Below are 24,604 nucleotides of genomic sequence, written 5' to 3'. Positions count from 1 at the left end.
AAATCTGCCTACAAGAAAATCTGTCACCAAAGTATACCAATATATATATATGTATACACACTGTTGGGGAGATATGTGCAAAAGCATAAAACATTAGTGTATCAAACAAGAATTGGAATTCTTTATATATATTTATAACATCTATTAAAAAATGTACTTTAATTTTAAATAAAATTGTATGCTTTGATAATGTTTTACTTTTATATTAAAAAAAAATATTATTCTTGTTTGTTGTAAGCATATCTAGTCATGTGTACATATCATACAAAATTACACAAATATACATCTGGGCATCACAACTGTAAACAATAATGTTTTTTAGATGTAAAACACAGTAGACTTGTGTATTGATATCACATGTGGCCTCAATAAATTCTTGTAGGAAGTAATGAAAACCATGTTGTTTTTGTCCAATATGTTCAGAAGACATTCTGTGTGTGGAATATTAGTTTAAAACAAATATACACTTACCTTTTGTATAAAGCTTGTTGATGATGTAGTATCTGTTCAGATATAATGTTTATACTTAAGAGTTATTGCTAGTTTGTGACAAAACAAAAAGTATACTTGATTATAAGGAGCAAAGCTTGCCACTATATAGAACCCATAAAGGCCAGTTTAGTTGGTAATATGGTTTCTACATCAATTATTGTAAATTAAGAAGAATTATGTAAAACCTTCTGAATGTACAAGGAGCATTTTTAGATAGAGAACCTAAGTACATTCTTGTGAATGTGTATCTATATAGTAAATTGTTTTACTCTATTTAAAATGGAAGCCGAAGATGTGAGTGGATTAATGTTAATTTAGTGGTTGTTTCTTTTGTTTGTAGATATTGCATCATTCACACTTGGTTCTTCTATATCACTGTGCTTTTAGCCATTGAAACAACAGTAATGGAGATCATACAGCACAAAAATGTACTATATGAACGAGGTAACTTTGTATTCATTTATTGAATAATACTCTTAAACTTCAAGTTTGTAAGACACTACATCACAATAAGACTGATAATGGTGTTTATCATATCTATTGGCTCTGTACGAGTTTCTGATAAGAAGGATATAGTAGCATTACAACTGCACACATTGTTAACAGTTGCACTATTTTCCATTATTGTGTAGATTCAAGTTGTGTTAATGTATTTTTGTTATAAATCACAATTTATTAATGTATGGTTGTGATATATTGTTCAAAATGCCCAGTATCACTTCCCACAATTCTGCTAAGTTGTATGTTTGCCATTTGATCTTCTCTACTTCCATATAAAGCTCTACAATTTGCATGGATAAGTTTTAACATTTTGCTTATTGGTTGCTCAGATTTTGTTTGCTTGACATCAATGAAACCAAATTTGGTGGCAGATACTCAATAATATTCAGGTTAGACTCTTTCCTTAGCTATTTTGATAGTCTAACACATTGTATTAGAAACCATAGTCTATTACAGTGAGGTAGAATACCAACCAGTCTTCGAGACACAGTACTAAAATTACAATATTAACCTGGAACTATTCTTAAAAACAGCTGGAAATTTCAGCTACTCATTGAAGAGAATGCTTCAAAGTTATCTTCTTGTTAGACAGTAGTGCAGAATTGGGTATTGATATTTATTTTTGTGTATTTATAAGAAATATCATTACTCAGATTGATATTTGAATGAATAAACTTTTTTCTGACCAAAGGTGCTATTGAGGTTCACTGATATCCGAGAGAAAAGCTAAAAGTTACAAAGTACTATTTTTTGTTTCAAACAGAGCATTACACATTGTTTTTGTGCTACCATTAGTTTATTAATGTATGGTTGTGATATATTGTTCAAAATGCCCAGTATCACTTCCCACAATTCTGCTAAGTTGTATGTTTGCCATTTAATCTTCTTTACTTCCATATAAGGCTCTGCATCTTTAATAATACTCAAGCTTAGCCCTTGTTGTGTGTTTCATCATTCTCTTTTCATCCAGGCATAACTTCACAAAATATGCTGCATGGTTTCTATCTTGCTAGGGAGTGCCATGAGGGATGAGAAAGTGCTTGCACCTGTCAGCAGCTGGGGCACTATCAATTTTGTATAAACTTTCAACACTACTGACTGAAATCCAGACCACACATGTATTTATCCTCCAGTGTGCTTCATTGTACATGTTTGTTGACTGTGATATCATTCTCCTCTTTACTATTTTAGCTAGACAATTTGTATTTATATGTGAAGAGCACCCTCCTATAGCACTGCTTCCATAACTGATGCTGGTAATATGACAAATCTGCTACAATTGTTAATTAAATACCAGGATAAGCAGTTGTGAGCCCACAAGCAACCAACACGAGGAAGTTTACGTAAAGAATAAGGAATTCAATCAGAGTGTTTATTTAGCATAACATATATCCAAGCAATACATGGGATACTTCTTTGATAATTCTTGAAGAATGCTCATCAAAACTACTACTCCAGGCAAACTATTAGTTAACTATAATTTCGTCAGTTCTGAGAATATATTGGATCTCATCTTGGCAATTCACAGCAGCATGCTTTTTTCTCAAACTACTTCATCAGACATCCTCTTTTTGCTGGTAAAATGATGCCTCTAGACCTGTTCTTTATAATCTACAGGCAGGATGTTGGCATTGTTTCAAAGAGAACCAAAACCATAACTGCAACAAAGGATTTTAGCTTTGGTTTAATTGTTTTGCACATGACTTTAAAGCTTCTTGTTTTGTGGATTTTTAGAATTCAGCAAATCTTTTTATTGATGCAACTGTATTCCCCAGATGTGCCTAGATAACAGATCACTCAATGTCCGACCGGCACGTCTTCTTCTAGCATAAACACTTGGCTTTCTAGAGTTTGAATTTCCTTTCATGGATCCATCATTTTCTTCACTCCTGAACTCTTTCCCAGACATGTTATATATTATCTCATTAACGTCTACACAGCTGTGTGTTAAACTTAAGCATCCTGCTGACTTGTTGATCTATTAGCATCCTTTTTGTAATGATAAAAGAACTACATGTTCATTTTCTAAGGTGCTAGTCTTGGAATCTTGCTTTTAAGTAAACACTTGTTACTGTTAATACTGAAGTTCTTTTTCTCTTATTTGGTCATCTAATGCATGCTATATTTCCATATCATATTTAGGCCAAAATATTTACTACTAGTAGATTTAAAAAATAATAAAAATAAACCGAAACATCTGATGATACTTTAAGCACTTTTATTGGGTTGTCTGCTAGTCATGCTATTTCAAATAGGTGTCAAATTTTTTTTATATATAAAACAAAGATAACACTAGTTTTTATTGCATGTTTTTCACAATTTCTAAAGAAACTGACAGATAATTAGTACACAAAAATGAGAAGAAATGTGACAGAAAAATTAAAAATAACTTTAATACAGTGTTATCCAAATGGTGTCCACAGGTAATTTCTATTCAGTCCTTAGCATTGTTTCAGTTATAATATATATTTTATTGATTGTCAATTGTTAATTATATTATTGGATCTTTATATGGGTTTCTTATATTCATGGTTAAGCACAAGTAACGTTTTGTTACCCTTCACCTGAAGATAAGTGCAATTCAAAAATAAAAATCCACTTTATTGTAAATCTTTATTTTCACAAAACTGTTTTTCAAAGATTTTTAAAAATAATTAAACAGCAATAATTAATAAAAATTAGAAAAATTGCATTCTCTTCTGCCATCTTTTGTTACTTGCTCGTCCTTGTAAACAAAAATGATCCTAAACTTAGCCACATACCACGACTAGATACTTTGTTTTGTAAGACATTACTGAAACACATTTTCTTTTTAAATGAAATTTATAAGTACAGAGAGATCTGTTTCATAAATAATAATAATACTCATAATAAATTAATAAATGTTACCTCCCACAAGTGATGAAAGCATGCTAAGAATTAATAGCTATGCTTTGATGTATTTTAATTTCACAAAATTCCCATAAATGAAAACTATTCAAAGAAATTAAATATCTATCAGTCTTTTAGTATCCCAAGCATGTTTTTTATTTTAATTCAAAAAATTGAGTTTTGCCAATTGCTTGGATAAGTTGGGTCTTTGTGGTGTTTATCAATTCACATTAGATAAATATGTTACTGAACCTAAAACAGCTTATAAAAAGTGACACTTTTATGTCAAAGTAGATCAGTATTTAATTAAGATGAAAATACCTCTGACAGTAAGGCAGTTACAGAACATGGATACGTAAAAATGGTTAATCTGAATATTACAAGACATGGAATACCTAGATATTCATTTTTAGATATATTACATTCATTTTTCAGTAATAATGCTCTACTCATCCTTAATTAAGACTGGAGAAAAGAAAGGCACCTAGTCAACAGCACACATCACCTACTCTTGTTTAACTGAATAGTGAAACTTAACCACAAACCTTATATTAATGCCTGAGTATGGAGTGTAAATTTATTTTGGTGGTAAAGGAACACCAACAGTGGAACCACAGATACATAGTTTCACATTCTAAGCACTGGCCTTGCTTTACGTAAAAGTATCAAATTAATATAAATACTTTCCTAGTTTTAATAAATGTAATGAAAATAAAAAAAGTAATGTTCTTGTTGGTCAGTATGACATAAACTACAAAATATATTGTCCCAACAGAATCACAATGTGGCTAGTAACAACTAATTTAATATTTTGCCAGCAAAAGAAAACATTAACAATACAATTAAAAATTCAATGCTAAGTCAAAGACGTTTAACTATGAAATGTTGGTTCTCTCCTTTTCCAGTTGTAAATGTAACATATAGATATATATTGAAGTAAACAGTGAAGTGAAGTAGTATAGTATATTTTCCAGCTTACCTAGAAAATAGATTTTTACTAAGACATCCTTCCTGATGTATTTAATTGTATTTGAGAAAGTAATATAATAAAGGTTTAAATTGAAGATAAATTTTGAAACATAGAGTTGCAAAGTTAAGAGATAATACAACAAATGGAAATATACGAAATTCAGTTGTAACATTAGATATATAAACATGATGAAAACATATGAATAAGAAACTTTAAAAACACTGGGAAAAGTGTTAAAATGTACAAAATAAAAATAGCTTAAATAAACACTGAAAATTACAATGCAAATATACTGTAATATCTTCATTAATATTAAAGACTAAAAATCTTATTTTGAGCTTTTGATAATAGTACAGTAATACTTTATCTCTTATAGCTAAATAACAGTCTAAAACAAAGTTTAACTTTCAAATGAGTGCTTTTCTGAATTTTAAAGCAAGCATAATGCCACAATTACTATTCTCCAGGTGTTTATCACTATGATGTTTAAAGCATCAAACTAATCTTGTGATGCTTTTGCAATAAACTTCTAGTCTAAAATTAATCTTTCGTACCTTGCAAAATTAACTAAAGTGATAAGGATGTAATATATGGTAACATCTGTAATATACTCACAAATTTTCATTATAAAAATAAAAGTTGTGATTTTTGGATCTCATTAATACATATTTGCTATACACAACAATCACTCAGTAGCAGTCGTCGTTTACTGGAAAGCAGACCAATCTTATCAAGTTCTATAATTTCTTAATAAATAACTTTGCACTCGGTTAGTATTACTTGTGATAAAATACTTATAAAAATGCTTCTTAAAAAAATCCATGTACTTAAAATAATCATAAATTCCAGCTTAAACTCAAAATATTTAAGAATACAGAGGCAAATGTTAGAAATAAACATGCATATACATGATACAACATGTAACTATAACACAAATATATAAATATCTATCTACTGTAGTCCAGTTGTAGTTGATTTTGTTTCTTAAGAAACATATTTAATAAAAACAAAATGTCATAGAAGCATGTTCAATTCCAAAGGTCACATCATTTATAGAACAAATGGTTGAAACTTACTGCTGCAAAAGGTGATTATAGTTTTTCAAACATAAGTATTTACATTCTCCCTTCAAAACCATTTGATACTTTACTTGGCACTTATTTCAATAATACTGAAACAAATAAATGTAAATCATAATTTAAAAAAGGATAATACAAAGCTTTAGTCACTAAATTAAGATAAGTTTGTTTAAATAAATGTTAGGAAAGAGACTTTTGGAAGACTAGAGAAAAATCCTTCCTTATTTAAGTTCATAAATTTAAATTAAAGTTCTTTCCCTCAGAATCCATAACAATGAGCCTAATTAAATCATGCATTCAATCAAGTCTATTCATTTATCTGTGTCTACAAACATCACGTACAGCCCTTGATATTCTGGAAAAGCTTGCATGAATCCCCAGTAAAACCTCTTAGGTTGCACCTGAAATGCACACACCTTTCTGCTTTATGAGTAATAAACTACAAAAATACCATGGATTTATTTAATGTTATTTATCTATACAACTTGTGCATGTACACATTTGAGTCTTGATGTTACTTTGGCTGAAATCAATGAAAAATGTTGCTTTCCCACCTTCACATTCTATAAAACTTAAATATTTTCCCATCAGTTTACATGGGCTGTACAAGTAAATGAAAGATGATCTTGAAATATCTTTGCAAAGCAGATTTTTTCCTATACTGCATCTACAAAGCCATGTAACTTAAAATTGTTTTAAAACCTATTGTAAGTCTAACCACAATGTTCAGAGAAACGTCTTATAATTTCCAATTACTCATAATTTAGACTATTTATTATTAATTGTGATTATTATTTTAAAATTCAGAAGCTCTTCTGGTGAAAGTTATTACATAATAGAAATGGATTTTTAATGCAGGTAATTTATTATACTAAAAATGTGTTTTAAAGGTTGGGATACAAGTTTCTGAGTAATTAAAAGTATAACTTGAGTAATTTCCTGAAAAGCTGTACAATTTAACCTGAGATCATTTTACAGTTTGCTTGTGAGAATAAGTTCTATAATTGATGGTATTTTGGGATGAATGACTCAGTTTCATAGTTATGGTAAGTTTTTCAAAATATTACATTTTCTACAAAATAACCATTATCTATAGAACGAATATCATAGTATTTTCATAGTGCAGGCAATCTGCTGATGTTTACTTAATTTACTGTTTAACAGCACACCTTTCAGACCTTTTTACAACCATTAATCAGAACAACTCAAAGTAAATTATGTAGAGAATAATGTATACATTCATAATAACACATTTTTTTTTGTTTTGATTACACTATATGAAAAATAAAAACTACAGTGCATAATACTAACAAATTACATTTTTGAAGTGGTACCCAAACTTACCTATAAGGTTAAGCATTCTTATTAGCTACTTTCGACATTTAAAATATTTTAACTCATTTAGTTCCTAGCAGTTTAATATAACAAAGTTTCTCAATTTCTGATAGTGTCTGATTTAATTAATAAAACTATTCTCTGTCAAAACAGCAACTAGAAATTTGTACAAATTGCTGTAATCTAACAGAAAATGTAGTTAGTTCAAAATCAACCAACTTTTTTTTTGGTACATGAATAATGATTATAGCACATGATCATATTTAGTAGTGTTTTTCTTGTATAACTGGAGATACAATTTCTCAACTGACACAGTAACACTAAACTTTACAAAAATAAGTTAGATACTAAACATAATACTACTGTCTACAAAGGTATGCATTAAAATATACACAAGACTAGAATCATCAATCATTGCATGTACTTCAGACAAAAAAAATCTTGACCATGCACACAAAACAGATGACAGAATCGTAAAATTTGCTTCCATTCAAACAATGTACTTCAGCTGTAACCACAGATGTTTTAATTTCACTACTTTTGATTTGTTTGGCTAATACACGTACTGGAAAACTTGGGAAGATTGAGAAAGTAGGTATGAAGTTCAATAACCGTTCAATATTTTGTTAAGTTTTGTTTGTACAATAGTTCTTGCTACTTAAAACAACTATGTCCTGTCACATTGATGCTAAATTTTCCATGGGAAGCTATTGAAGCTATTATTATTCAAAGCTGGACAATCTAAGCTACTGATTACTTCAGAATACATTATCACCTTATCAAATGAGAGCTATGAACCTATGATGAGAAAAGGTTGTACCTAAATAGTTAGTTAGTTTTAGCTGAGCTGTGGAGGGTTTTCCTTACAAATTTTTCTTGTCATTTCAGCCTATATAAAGAAAGAATTGAAGTATTAACTATTTCATAAATGCTGCAAACAATACATTAACACACAAACATCCTCTCACTATATACATAACATAAAAACTTTAAAAAAAGATAATTAATTATGAAATAATGGTGAAATATAAATAAGCAGAGCCACATTTTAGTGCAGATCTTCTGAAACTGTTTTAAGTAGTTGTATATTCAATTTAAATTGCTTTATTTTACTGTTTGTTTAATTTCATACATAGCTACTCAAGTGGTATCTGTGCTAGTTTTCACTAATTTTGAAGTGATAGAACAGTTCAGTATGCTAACCACTGGACTCCAAATTGCTTTATGAATATCACTAAATTTATTAGTATTGATTCAAAATTCCTTTCATAATATAGTGTTTTATTTCACCTTATACAATGAAATAATTAAGTGTATTAAAAATCATAAGGGTAATTTTATTCAATGTATTGTAGCTGTGCATTAGCACTAACATATCTTACAAAGAAAAAAAACACCATAAATTTATAACGAGTATATTGTGATTTAAAATTAACAAATTCACCCTTTTCTCTTACCAAAGGCTCAAACTCCTTCTGACTTACAATGTCAAACTCGGTAACAAAATAATAGAAATGCTTATAACACGTATTCACATGGGCTTCCTAGGTAGAAGAAAATAAAAAACACAAATGGCATGATTAATAACATGAAATAAAATACACACACAAATATTAACTGTTTTGTTAGCATAGAAAGTTTCATTTTCAAACTAACTTTATATCTATTAAGCATTTATCCTTCCAATCATTCCTTTACAGTGGGTTAAATTGTCTAGCAGTTACAAAGAAAAAATAATCTGTTATGAAAACGTTATTAAATCAATTTTATAATTTCAGAACACTTACTTTAGAGTGCACAACTCTGTTTCCAAAATTTAAAAAAGTACTTAAGCAATTATTTTATAATATTCATTAAGAAATCCCACATAATATTAATAACACTTTAAACAACCAAGTTACTTATTTTCCTTTGACAATTTATTTGAGCAGTATGTGCAATCTATCAAACTACTGTTAGGGGGGCCTCTTATTGAATCTACAAAAATTAGTTACGACATTTTTAACCAAATGTGAAGAAAGAATGTTGACTATAATTCCAAATTTGCTAAGTGTATCTACACAAAATGTGGTAATCTTTTAGTGAAATGTACAAGTCTGTTGTATACAAAAAATCAAATTTGTTACAAAAGTATTCGTACTCACAATATGTCTCTAAATTGATATCATCAGTCTGACTCGCACAAGTCAGAGGGTACGATGATGTTCATGTGATGAATAAAAATACTCTTGTCCATCATACAGTTTGCACATTGTATTTGGATAATCTCTAGAGCTTCTGAAATATGTATTTAGTTTTTCAGTATCCTTGTATATTATTTCTGGTATTTGCTTTCCTCTACCAAGAACTGTCTATAAATCAGCAATGTAGGGTAAAATGAATCAAATATTCAAAAGTACTTGTTAATAACAAAACTATAAATAAGTGTTATTTGAAGAAACTGTTAGCATTTAAACCATAATATTGCTCTTTGCATTTTGTTCACTGAATGTTTTTAAGTGTTTTGAGCAAAATATTTCACATTGTATTTTTATTACTAAAAACTTAAACAAGTGTGACCACTTAATACAAGTTAATGCCAAAACAGTAAAAAAGGTCAGGTAATCATAAGTTTTGCATATATTCAAAACTGATGTTAAACATAAATCACTGTGTGCACATATAAGTGTTGATGCCCCCCATAGGTGGAATCACTGCTTCTGTCTGTACCTTAAAATTTTTTTTTTATAATGCTGAAGATAGTCATAATAATTATATGATGCAACACATGAAATGAGATTCTTCAAGTACTTAATGTTTATCTATGATTATGTCATTTATGCCCAGTCAAAGTGTTCAAACATGCAAGGGATGTTTTCACGTACCTTCTTGCCAATATGTGCACTCAGTCATACAGATAAATCAACTTAACAAACGATACCATGTGTACACATGGAATGTTCATACACAATGTGTAGCTCATAATTGCATACATCATAAATAGGGGAGGTCCAAGTTATTTGGTGACTGGATAACATATTGGGTTTGGTGAAATATGGAGGATTTTGAATGCAATGAAATACTTACCAAAATAATTTATCATTAATCGAGTGATCATCTTTATCAGAGTTTTAAGAGTTCACTAAATATAACAGTGCATCTAACAAGCATTGATGTATTAAAACAAGAGGTCTGAATTAAAATATCTGAAAATATTTCTATACAAATCCTATATAATACTTACAGCTCCAATAGCAACTAGTCTATCAAAGTGATGAATATAAACATGAACAAAGACCCGAAATAATCTGGTAAGGATCTTTTTACATGTCGGGATGAAGTTCTTTGGAAATGGTACATCTGAAAAACATTGCAAGATAGGGAACCATAACATTTTTCTAATATTAATAGAGAAAACTAACATAAGATATTAATTTCAACAGTTACACACTACAGTTAAACATATTATTTGGTTTTCCAGAGTGAAAATCAAGGAATATAAAGAATGAGTAAACATTTAAAGCTTAACCAGAGCTGTAAAAAAATTATTAACCACATACTAAACAGGCAGCTAAGTTTACTATTCAGTAATTTTCTAAACATGAAACTACTGCACAGTTCACATAAAAAAGATGACTTTAACAGTGTGCATATTAAAAGTTTCTCATAAATAAAATACTAAATATTAATTTCTCTCTATATAATTTTACAATTTTCAAACTCAATTAAAATTATGTGCTGAATGCATGTATACTTTTTTTCAGTTTGCTTTCTCAGACTGACCAGAACAATGTGGTCACATTGCTGTAAATGTGCAGTAGCCTGTGTTACATTTCTTCTTCAAGAACTATAGCAAGGGGTGAGAGCAGGCAGCCAGCATGTGGCTTGGAATGAACAGAATTTTGGGTCTCTGTTATTAAGTTAGTTGCATGTTTTTGGTACTGGCTGTAGGGGTTAATTGAAAATAAATATTAAGAAAATTTTACAAGTTTATTTTTTACAACACTGATCTAAAACTTGCACGATACAGGTTGCTGTAGATCCGAATCATAGGCATGCATACAGCGTGAAGTCTAACTCAAACTTTTAGATATTCATGATAACAAATGACTCACCACTTCATAAATTTCACTTCCTATAAGCAAGGAAGTAAATTTATGTTTACAGCTGTTTTTAATACTTATCTACTGATATGTTTGATGTCTTTAACAATACATTTGTGTATAAAAGCACGTTCCATCACTACTGCTGTACCATCAGTGATGAGAGGACCTTTCTGGACTACTCCAGCCATGACACTACCAAATCAAATTTTTGAATTTAGCTGGCCAATTCAACACCACCATCTAATTGAGAAACCAAGGATTATTATTGAAAGGTACCATGAAAAACATATTAGGCTCAGTTTGAAACAATTTTTTGAGTGAATGGGTGGAGTAGTGAACAACAAACCATTTACCTTGCTACCCACTTAAAAGGGTTTCTGCTGATGAATTACCTCTATCTCCTCCTCAAAGTACATTGCGATCATATCACAGATTAATTATCATAGTTAGCTGGTCTTCAAAGTATTAAACTTTTGGTAAGCTGAACCAGAGCTGGAAACTATAGAAGATCTAACTGAAGATTCAAAAATATGAATTGTATTTTTCTTGTAAGATATTTGTACTTAAACTGTAAAGGATTCATGATGTCAGTATAAAGAGGGAGTTAGAAGTAAGGATATGAAAATTGGGATATTTTATATGAAGTGATTAATGTCATCACTTCGTTTTTCAAGGGGAAAGGAGTGTGAGATAGCAAATTCAATTTTTTTTCGTGATTATGGTTGTATTTATCATTCTTTTATTATTATTTCCTTCTATCGTTTAGTTTATCTATGAATTTTTAGTTGCATTAAAATGCTAATTCATCTTCTAAATAATCATTCATAATTTGAGTAAATATATATATGTGCATATGATGAAACTGACACCAGCTACCCTAGTGGTGATGTACAGATACTGTTAATGTAGTGGAAGAGTATGTAAATTTATGATCATGAGGTTGTACTCTCATGATCTACTCTGTGAATAAATACCTTGCCAAAAACCTCACCAAGAAAGAAAGAAAGAGCCTTCACTAAGAGAGAGAGAGTCGCGAGATAGTTATTGAAGGATATAGTCATTGCTGTTTGTCACTTGATATTGTTATCAATATTGATATTGAAAGGTATTGTTTGAATAATGTATTTACTGTATTTTATTTTTTGGAATTAGGTTTTTTTTCTCTAGTTCTTTTTCCTGATTCCATTATTACTGATTTATTAATATTGGTGTGAAGTCCTGGCCAGGTACTTGTTTATTAACTATGTTTTGCTAAGTGTTGAATTTATTTTCAAGTTTTTTTGTTGTTGAACCCGAATTGTACCGGCATATTCATTTTAGACTGTTCTATGTGGACAATTGACACCAAGGAAGAGTGCATACTGGGATCTGACTTCATGGAGAGGCGTGGATTTCAAGGTTAGACTAGCTTCAAATAGTTTCACAGTTTGTGAACAGTTTCAACTGAAACATTGTTTGTGATTTTAGAACTACAACTTATGTCAAGGTTAATGTAGCTTATAGAAACATTATATGAGAAATAAACTAATTCGTTATTACTACATATACTGAACTTGGCATTATTTTTATCCTGTAATCCAAAAAAACTTGCATAACGATTGAACATTTTAAAACTATATAGTTTAAGTTAATAAGATGCAACAAATTGGTTATGGTTTAAATCAGTGTTTTTCAACCTTTTTTTGCTTGTGGCTCCCTTTTGAATATGATTTATCTCTGTGGCCCCACCCTTCGTATATGCTGTTACTTAGGAAAAAAGTTACTTTATTTCCACACTGTTGATTTTTAATATATGTATAATATTATAATATTATTTTTACAATATTGTATTATTTTATAAATATTTTGTTTATAATATACTGTTTACTTATACAGGTAAAAAATATTCTGTTAATCATTGACATTTTATTCAGTGTGATCCTTGGGCCTAATGAACACTTGAAAGTTTTTGAATGTCCAGTTGCAGTGTGGTCAGTGATAAACGAAGATCATCTCTCTTCACAACATCAAGGCGGTTATGTATTTTTGCTAGCAAATAAGTCACCTGACTAAAACCAGATTCAACCAGATAAGATGTGGAAAAAGTGATAAAATACAACTTTGCCTTTACCCAGAGCTGTGGAAATTTAGCTATTTCACTACTTATCCAGAAATAATGTTTGTCACATTTGAATCAACTGTAGAGTTCGTCATATGGTGCAGTAGCATTTGTCCTTGAACGCTTGGTTGGTGGAGTGGCACACTGCAGAACAATAGTTTTGCTGCTCTTGAGAATCAGTCGAAAACATTCACAGATACCAGACAAACATTTTGATTGTTACTCGAGTACCAGTCGTTTCTGATAACTTGACTTTTGAGCTATGGGGGATATGAGCAGAAGGGAATCTTTGATTCAATTTCAAATTTTAAATATTTTATTCGGGCAGTGAAGTTTCAGTGGCGCACTCAGAATTTACTGTGGCCCCCTGATTTTCTGTCATTCGTGTGTGGCCCCTTAGAAACATGGCATGGCCCACACTGAGAACCACTGGTTTATATTATTTCATTTAACCAAAAGTTAAGATTTTCCTGTATTTCTGATTGATACTTACCTCCACTCAAATAATAGCTTTTCTCGACAGTCACTGCCCTCTATATATATGCAAATTTTTGCTTGCCACTAGCCTTGGGCTTCCACCTACCTCCATGTATTTGCATGTGGTACAGTTGCAATGTAGCATACAAATTAGCATTCAACAACTCTACATCCTAGTGCAGCTGAATCCCTCAATACTGTAGAATCCAATCTTCTCTTCAAGATTAGGCAAAGTTAAGCACTGAAAGTGGGGAGGATGGGTGGGATGAGGTGTCTATCATAAATTGATTATCAGTGTAGGAAAATGTTAACTTGTGACACAATACCTTACCTCCACTCACATAATAGCTAGAATCCCAGAATGAAGGGGTGGAGGGACTGGTGCAAAATTACTTAGATGAGCACCCTTTGGAAAGTGTGAACCTACTAGTGGTCTTGTGGAACAACCCATCTCAATGGTGGGCATTACAGACCTAAAGGTCATAAGGTGTAAATTTGATGGCTGGTACAGTGCACATCCAGAACCAGACCTCCTGGGAACTGATATCCAGGAGGAGGCAGGATGGGGGACTGCAAACCTAAAAAAATACCTGGACAGGCACCTCTTAACACAGAGTGGGATCCACACTGAAGAATAGGGTCACTATAAGGTAAAAGGGAATGAAAAGGCAAAACATACCCACATATAGTCGAACTGATGGTGACAGGAGGCAGATGGTATCCAGTTGAGGAGGAGACAGCTAAATGATGTAGATAATGGGTGACAAAATTGTGTGGCATAATCCACATGCCAGCCTGGATGACTTCCTCCAACATATGACAGAAATAAGCAACCAGGGACATGGTGAGATGGTGGAACTGGTGAGAGGAGACCTGAAAAAGATGATGGGAACCAAAGGGCAAGGCAGTATAGGACAAATGGATAAATTGGCAAACACAACCTGTAAGTGTAATCGGGGAAAGGTCACAGGAGGAAGAAGGATTCCAGTAGATAAAGAGTTAGGAACAGGAATCAAGGAAAGAAGCTGTATGTATCCAAACAGGAATATAAATGGGAAATGGAAAGTAAGGAAATTACCATGAAAGCAAAACTACCTGTATGAACTTCTGAGGTCTTGGGGAGGAAAGAGTGATCAGGATAAAGGAGAACATAAGTACTATGGTACAGGATATGAGATACATTGAGGGCAAATACATCCTAACAATGATGGCCACAATAAAAAAGGAGCAGGAAATAAGTCTTCAAGGAAAAGTGGTATAGGGAACAGGAAGACATAGGTTTGAACAGCAAAAGAGTAAGGGTATGCAGAACGACATTAAGATTCCAATCTATTAACCCTATCGAGACGGGTAGGGTCAGAGGGCATGTCATCATGTTTGTAGATTTACATTCAACATTTTATTTAACTATTGTTTTATAAACGTATGTCAATAAGTTTAGTATGAAACTGTAGATTATAATTCAAATTTTAGTATTATACATTAGTTAGTTTCTTAATTTGAAACTAAATATAAAAAAAACAACAACTAAATATCGATTTTTGTGTGTCACATGGTACTTGGCCTTCTGGGTTTAGTCAGATTACATTTTATGATGCCCACAATACAATGTCTATAGTTTCATATGAATTAGAAACTCAAATGTTTGATATTGGCGAGCTAGAATATAAAATAAGAACCTCCTACCTTTTCTATTTCCTGAAGAGACTTATTTATCTACATCTACTTTTATATACCAATAACATTATAATCAATCGAAAGCTATATATTTATTCTACATAATTCTGTCAGTCTTCCTAAGTTCTTTATGAGAGAAATGCTCTTATATCATTGGAAAGTTTGAAGCATTTCTATCAAGGCTATTTTGTGAATACAAAGGATATTTTTTTAGACCCAAATACAATTCAGTTAGGAAGCCTGATGAATTACAGTGGATGTTTGTGGAATTGGTGTAGTAATTTATAATGTTTTTGTATTCCAAAATGTTTATATAAAGTTTACAAAAATTATTACTTTTTCCATCTCCACATGTGAATTTGGATGGGGCAAATATGGCTCATGAGTGCAAAAAGGACTTCATAGCATTATAAGTAGTATTGTTATCCAATATACATATATACACACACACACATATATATGTAATATATGGTAACCAATATGTTATTGTATTTTACAAAGTAAGAACTTGTGTTATTTATCTACTCGTTTAAATTGAGGTAGAATAAAAACAAATACAAAACTAAAGACTTGGCAATTCAGAAAAAGTTTATTTATGTAATTTGTAAAAGTCTAAGAAATAAATTTATCACTGATCAACTGATCTTAACACATGAATAGGAACATCTTTATATAAATACCCGGTTGAACTTGCAGTTTTCTGGTGAATAATTTGTTTCTCAAGTTAAAATAAAGAAGGCTAAGCCTAACCAAAATGACCCGTATTTATATTACTGGAAACTACACATTTATTGGTTACTGTGTAACCATGGCAATATACGAAACAGGATGTCCGTAAGCATTTACACACACTTACACCTATACCAATGCTAAATCCTGACCACAAAATAAGATAACTAGCAAGTTTATTAGATAGGATACAAAATTCTTGTTGCAATTACTGTACTGTAAAGAAGCTGGCAAATTCTATCCCACTGTGTTCTCAGAGCAGCGATCAGAATAGTTTCTGTAGGATACTTCTGCTTTCTGACTTATTGTATTGGCCCAGACTTTCTACAAAGTATGGTAACACCTAAACAGGAACAGTGATTCATTGCTTTATATTTGGCAGGTTTCTACTTCAGCCGCTAACAGTAGAATAACAATAGGAAATAGGTGTAAAAAGATTAGAAAAAACTGTCAGGAGATTTACTTGGAACTTTACTGTCCATACTGAAAAGAACAGAGTACTATTTATTTTGTTTCTTTTAATTTCTAACTCATCTACTATCAATAAAATAACTACAGAAAATATGTGTGAAAAGTTGAGAGCATAAACTCTGACCATAAGTACTTTGAAATTTTGTAATCACTGCTAACAATACTATACATATTATTTTCGTTATATTTTGATTACCTACCTACAATCTAGAGAAATAAGTATAATGTTACAGTACAAAAAATAGCAAATAAAATATAAAGCTTTGCTGAAAATAAAATGTTTGACATTTAAGGTTTTTTATTTTTCATTTGTTTTAACTGTTTATTATTATAAAAGTAACTAAAATCACAAAAATAGAAAATTCTTAGGTAAGATAATGAAAGAAAAATAATCAAAAACCTTCATGGGGTATACGCGCCAGAAGCTTGTGCATTACGCTGTTCAATAGGGTCATGTCGATGCATGTGCGCCATGTAATTTTAAACTTCTATTGGGGTATTTTTAGTCAGACATGGTTCAAAAGTCAATAAAACAAAAATTAATAAATTTCAATAAATTTATACTGTTAAGAGATTTAAGCTATGTAAAATAAACATTTGTGGTTTCCTATTACAATTTGCCGTTATTCTAGAACAAAAAAGGTAATTTAGATTTATTTCCTAATTTTTATGATGGTTACAAGGTCGGTCAAATCGATCAACAACATGTTAAATATAAAGTTCTATTAAAAAAAAGTTTGATGATTATCTAGATGGATATAGAGATTATGCAAATGAAACTTGACAAATTTCACATAAAGAAAAGCATTTTTAATCTTAAAATCAAAATTACTTTGTACATTGGATAGCCAACATTCTGAAAGAAAGAATTCACAAGCAAATCCTTAATAAAAAAATCTTAAAACATAATTGAAAAACCAGATATTCTGTGTATGAAATCCTTGTAATGTTTACTAATAATCTGCAAAATTTTGTAAAAACTTGCATACATTTTCAAAAATTATAGTACAATTACTACCATAGCTACTTTCCTGGTTACGAGCTGGGTGGATTTCACCCTGCCCACAATGGAAGGGTTAAGGGAGTGGGGCAAGAAAGACAGAGGAGATGAAAGAATCAAAACACAAGGGAAGCAGGAAAAGCAAAGGGTAGAGGACAGGGCTGCCCTATAGCCTGCAACAGTTGAGACAGAGAGACCATTGTCAAACAGCCATGTGAAGAAATCGGAAAGATGAGGGAAGAAAACCTCATTCTAGAGATCAATGGTGAAATATTCACCATTTCCTCTGATAAATTGACAAGGAAGAAGGGCAAATTTAACTGGAAAGGAGGGATGCTACATGTGTGGAGAGTCCAGACCGCCTTGCAAGGAACCGGACAAAAGCCACGTGTGAAGCCAGAGTGTGAGAATGGCAGGGTGAAACACAGATGCGTGAGGTTAGGGGATGAGGGATGTGGATAGAGGAAGATGTAAAGGAGTTAACGAATGAACTAGCTGAAGTAATGGGAACCATGGTTAAGCAGGCCAAAATGGGGCAATGAGAAGGAGCAAACGTGGAGTGGTTTGGATAATGAACAAAACCATGGGAAGAAGAAGGATAGGAGGGTAGGCATAAAGTTAAAGGTTGGTCCAATTCTGACTGAAGCATTGACTGCCAACGTCAAAGAATGTGGAACAGAACAGAGAAAGTTTAATATTGAGGTGGGTGGCAAATGCATCCAGCAGAGGAGTATCCCACTTTGAACACAGCCACCTGAAGATGAGATAAATAATCTGCAACAAGATTGAGAGCACCTGGGACATGATAAGCCAAGAGGTAAACAGGTTGAGTATGGGCCCAGAAAAGATCTAACATTTGAAAACAAAGGGACAAGTGGAACATGAGTTGGTGTCACCTTATTGTTTGATGTTAGAGAAAATGGTTGAATTGTCAGGATGAATCATGACCGACTTGCCCCTCAAAACTGCAAGGAATTCATGCAAAGCCTGACAAACTGCCAGGGGTTCCAGAAGATTGATGTGGGACTCTGACTCGACTAATGACTGGAGATCTCTTGAGAGTTCAAACATACCTCTAACCCTTCAGAGAAATATCAGCAAATAAGTGTAGATCCAGTCAGGGAGAAAGAAGAACTCCAGCTGAGTTGTTATCCCAGGCAAACTCAATTTGAAAGGAGGGAGGAAGGAGGATAGAGGAATTCGGGGATACCTGAAAAAATTCCATTGGAGTGCATCTCATGTGAGCATGACCCAGGGTAATAAGGGCTTCCATGAAAGCCCAAGTCCCCAAAGAAATAGAACCTCATGAGCAGGTAGTGGAGGAGACAACTGAGCCTTCAGAACCAACAGCTCTATAGAACACAGCCAAAGGGAAGAAGGCTGGAAGTTAAAAAAAAAACTCCGAGGTGGATGAGATATTGGGTCAATATAAGAATGGTCTTCTCCATCTTGACAAGCCAACTCAAACATGCAGCTTCTTTGAGAAGAAACTGTGTGTGGTTGTATGAAGCTTGTAGAGAAGGAGCTAAAAGTAACCAGTCATCTAAATAATGATGGAACTGCAGACTGTGTGAGGGTATAATACATGGGCAAAAGCCTTGACCACCCTACATAAAATGCAGGGAGCTGAGGCCAGACAGAATGGAAAGATGCAGTATTGATAGATCTGACCTTTGTGGACAAACCAAAGGTGACAATGGAATGCAGGGAAAATGGGGATGTGAAGGTACATATCTGATACATCTACCTTTGTCATCCAAAGACCTGGAGTAAAAGCACAACAAAGAGACAGGAAAGACTTCATGGTAGAACAAGGAAGATTTATGTAACAGTTCAAACTGGAACAGTAGATGAACAGATGCCAGTCTATGGTCTTTTTGGGGATGATGAACAACTGGGAATAGAACCCAAAGTAGGGTGAGTGACAGGTTTGATAGCATTCTTGAAAAGATCCTGAACTACCTTGGAAAGATACTGGCTGGAAAGAGGATCCTGAGGAGGACATGGAAAAGGAACAGGAGAAGGGGCTAATGGAGAAGTAGCAAGAAAATGAAACAAGAGTTCTTTTGATGAGACCTGAAACATCTGAGGATCTCAGGTAAAGATATGCCAAAGATGGATAAAGCTGGAAAGAGGATCCTGAGAAGGACGTGGAAAAGGAACAGGAGAAGGGGCTAATGGAGGAGTAGCAAGAAAATGAAACAAGAGTTCTTTTGATAAGACCTGAAACATCTGAGGATCTCAGGTAAAGATATGCCAAAGATGGATAAAGCTGGACAATCTGACCCCAAAAGGACCCTTACCCAACAGATAGTCACTGGAACTGCTTGCAGCATGAGAGTCAGTAGTGAGCAATACATTGACTGGTCAGCAAAATCCACGACAAAGGCACATACAAGGGAGGGGAAGGAGAAGGGTGGGAGGAGGCTGCGACAGAAGAATGACGAAGGAGGATAGGGAAGTATGACGTTGAGACCTTCTACATAAGACTCCAATGAATCTGGGAGATCCCCCAAAACAGACTGATGCAGAGAGAGGGCCATACATAACTCACATATATACATGAGGGGTAGACACCTGAGTTAAAAGTGCATCTGGACCCAAAATATCCCAACAACAAAGGAGCCAGGTGTAGAGGGAAATGGTAAAGGAGGACATGTGCACTATGTTGGAGAAAAAATTAGTTTCAATCAAAAACCCCTCAGAAGAATGATGGAGAACTTTAGAGAGGAGGTGCATGGAGGAGAGGTAACAAAAGGGGGTGGTGAGGGTCAAACTAAGATGGGTGAACTGGGCCTGGGAAAATGAATGGATATATTGGGATCCAAACCTCAAACCTGAAGTAATGTTTCCAAATTTTGAGAATCGAGGAATGGAACTGCAGAGAGATGATATGCCAAAGCAAGACTCAGAGGTATGAGGGGGATGGTGCATGCTGACCTCCAAACATAACTGATCTGTAAAACAATTAGCATGGAGGTTTTGTTTTGAATTGCATGCAAAGATACACAAGGATTATCTGCACTAGCCATCTCTAAGTTAGTAGTGAAAGACTAGAGGGAAGGCAACTAGTCATCACCACTCACTACCAACTGTTAGTCTATTCTTTTGCTAACAAATAGTGGGATTGACCATCACATTACAACACCCCCACTGCTGAAAGAGTGAGCATGTTTGGTGGGATAGGGATTTGTACCCATCACCCTCAGATTGTGAGTCGAGCTCCCTAACTACCTGGCCATGCCAGACCCTTAGCATGGAGGGAGAACCAAATAATTAGTGGATGAGGATCATGGGAAAAAAAGAAAGGGAAGGATCAAAAGACAGAGGATAGTGACAAGATCTAACAAACCTGTGTCACAATGTCAAGGAATGCAGATGAAGGCCGGGGTATGTCTAAAGGCATAGATCAAGATTGCACGGCAAAAGAAGGAGGCAGGAAAAGGAAGAACTGGTTGAGGTTCTGGAGAATTCTCAAGTCACATAAAAGACCCAAATTCATGGCAGATAACAGCTGAAACCTCCTTTGCAGATAATGTAATTCCTGAAGCCACAGTAACAACAGGTTGTTGAGATGTTGTATCAGTAATAGTTGAATGCATAGTAATAGTAAAATAAGAATTCATGGTAAAAAAAGTGAGCCACACAATCCTTGGTTGAACATTCTTGGAAAGTAAAATAGAAAATTTAAGAAAAGCAGAAAATATGGATTGAAAGTGTATGAAAACCTAACTAAAAACCTGTGAAAAATAAAGTACAAAGTAGAGGCAAGTTACACTTTCTGAATAATACAACTGAGAAGTGATGATCGGGTTCTACAATACAGAGGGGGTCAGCTGTGCTAAGAGGGTGTGTTGTAATCCTATTGGTGGAGTGTTGTCACATCCTACAACACAGCTGTGCCATGTGGAAACACATGGAGGCAGGTAGGAGCACCAGGCTAATGGCAAGCAAACATTTTCACATATAGAGGGCAGTAATCATTAAGAAAGGCTATAATGTGAGCACAAGAAAAGTATTGTGTCAAAAACATTGAAATTTGTTTGTTGTAAATGTATGGCCCTTTACTTGCCACTAATAACCTAAAATACTATAGGTGTTTGAATAACTTGCAAAAGACCACAAAAATTAATTATACATTATAATTCTGGGAACTAACTAGTTATGTATTTATTTCATTTTTCACCAAAACATTAATTTAAATGAAGTAATGATGATACAGAGGCCTAATCTATGTTTTGGTTTGCAACTCCTGCTGCAAAAGATTAGTTTTGCTGAATTTATGGTTTATCAGTGCTGCTTGGAAGAGTGAAACAAATTAATAGAGTAAGCCTCATATAGTAGTGGAATGTAAGCAATCTGCTTGGTTCAGAATTACACAACTTTTGATTAAGTTAAACCAGTATTCTTAAGGTTTGTGATATTTTTATGTGTTTGAAATAAACATAGTTCTTGGCTAAAAACCATGTTTTTATGGAATCTAAAATTACTTGTAGCACTGATGGTTGATGTCAATTTATGTAATGATGTTAATCATTCTTAGTGGAACAAAATAACATGAAATTGCTGGTTATAGAAAAGCAAACATCCTTAAAAACAATGACTTCAGGTTTTATTAAGTATTGTAATGGAATAAAACACATAAAGGTAAACAGGTAAGAACCTGTGAGAAATAAAGTTAAGTAATTAGTATATATATATTATATATAGCAATTACATAATTGTATAACTTGTAGGTGTAAAGTGACATGTAGTTTTAAAATAGCCAAACTGTGTCATCAAACATATAAGAAAATATGAAAATTAAAATAAATTAAGATAAAAATTATACTACAAAGAAAAATTAAGTAAGAAATAAGCAGACACAAGACAAAACAAAAAAGGTTATTTTAACCTAAACTTATATATATATATAAAATATTATTATTATTATTTTCCCACTTTCTCACTCTAGTATTTCTTGTTTCTAACCTATATGAACAGATTTTTTTGTATGAATAAAATCACTGAAATTAAAGGGTAGCACTTGCTTCAAATTTGTTTAAATCCTTTTTCATAGATATTGTTGTTTTAAGAAACTTATTGTGTTTAGGTTTTTCATCATAACAAAAATTTTCAAAAAAAAGTTGAACAGTATAGTATATGGTAAAAAAAAATTCCCATAATTTGTAACAAAGAGAATAACAGTTTTTTTATTTTATCAACAACTTTTTTTGTTCAGTTCACGGTTTTTGAACTGAACTATATTTTATTGAATAACAACATGTGTTTGATAGCAGTTTATCTGTATCACTCCATTTAAATCTTGTGCTCTCAAGTTATTATGTATATTAAGTAACACTGTGCAAAACAATTAAAGATGGATGGGAAATTTTAATGCCACAACTACATCTGGTTGCCCATATCCATACATGTATAAAAAAACACGGCCCATAATTTCCCAACTTTTCCAACATTTTAGAACAGAATCGTGATTTTCCATTACTTTTCACCCCTTTATCAAATTCTCTAACTTTTTCAAGTTTGAGGCCACCTTGATTGATAAGGAGAGGCCACTATTATAACTTATAAAACAGGAAGTTCTTAGTTGCTATAAATGATTTGTTCAGTCCTTTCTTTCTCAAATAACATTTATCCACTGAGTTGATCTTTTCAACCAGTAACAAATCAGTTTTACTTTATTTTGTAAAATTTAGTCATAACAACAGTACATTAAATCTATTGTATGCCATTTTTTTTTCCCAATAAGAAAACATGTTTGTAAATTTGGTTCCTGTCTGCCTTTTTTCCTGCACCAAACTTCTTAACCCATTAACTGTGGCAGGAGGAGCTCAGTTGCCGTTTTCTGACTCACAGATAAAACTAAGTTGCCATCAATCACAATAAAACAGTAATTTTCATCATTCGCATATATTTATAGTTATATATATACATGCGACTGATGGATATTTCCATCATTTGCAGCTGAGCCATAGAACTTAAATGACATCAATATCAGTCATCCGCAGTTAATGGATTAATGTACATCTTGTCCTCTAAACCCATTGCATCTCTTAGTTATTCTGTGGAATATACTTAATTATACATTAATTCTTTCAACAGAAGAAATATGCTTCAATATAAGTCATTTTAACTTAAATATCTTCCTTAATTTACAAACGTGATATTTATACAATGGTTGACTAAAATACAAAGTATTGGTTTTCTACCTGTAATTACAAGTACTTTGAAAGATACTTAATTCTACATAAAAAGTCATACCTTAACCTTTCATTTCTTATTAACTATCATGTAATATACATATTCTTGTTTTATTCTTCCAATATTCAATTAGTATTCTTCCAAAAGTTGAAAATTTACACAATGTTATACATGTACAATGTATATGTCTACTTCTAACCAAACAATTACGCACATGTATAAGCCATTCTTCATGTTGAGATCAATAAGTGTATGACCAAGATATTAACAGCTGTACCATATGATATTCTAAGTTCAGCCATATATACACCATGTTTATTTCATGCAAAAGAAAATTAACAGTTTCCACTTCCTTAACATCAACAAGGTCAATATCTCATTTTCTAAAGAAAAAAAACCATTTTCTTACATTTTTACTTACTCTGTGACAAAAACCAGAAACTACATAAAATTATACAATATGCAAGGCAATTCTATATAGTTAAATTGTGCATCATTTTCCATTAGTTTGTTTGTTATGTAATGGAAAATGATGCACAATTTAACTATAGTTATAAGTTAAGGTTGTACTATTACACTTGGTTACAGATATAGTAAACAAGTTAAGGTTGCACTAGT

The 24,604-nt window shown here is 32.4% G+C and overlaps 1 protein-coding gene across 1 annotated transcript in view; it reads right to left on the bottom strand.

Moving 5' to 3' along the window:
• Positions 1-3,191: 3,191 nt before the first annotated feature.
• Positions 3,192-24,604, bottom strand: part of LOC106466729 (MOB kinase activator-like 3) — a 40,916-nt gene continuing 19,503 nt past the window's right edge. Inside the window, exons 5-7 of the mRNA XM_022394813.1 lie at positions 10,472-10,587; positions 8,706-8,792; positions 3,192-8,137 (exon numbers count right to left, since the gene is read on the bottom strand). Of these exons, the coding sequence (XP_022250521.1) occupies positions 8,087-8,137; positions 8,706-8,792; positions 10,472-10,587 (254 nt within the window). The 3' untranslated portion in view covers positions 3,192-8,086. The remainder of the gene's footprint in view (positions 8,138-8,705; positions 8,793-10,471; positions 10,588-24,604) is intronic.

The sequence above is a fragment of the Limulus polyphemus genome, unplaced genomic scaffold (genome assembly GCF_000517525.1).
Source record: "Limulus polyphemus unplaced genomic scaffold, Limulus_polyphemus-2.1.2 Scaffold2363, whole genome shotgun sequence".
NCBI lineage: Eukaryota > Metazoa > Arthropoda > Merostomata > Xiphosura > Limulidae > Limulus > Limulus polyphemus.
The sequence above is the reverse complement of the archived record's forward strand: the minus strand, read 5'-3'. Positions and strand labels throughout refer to the sequence as shown.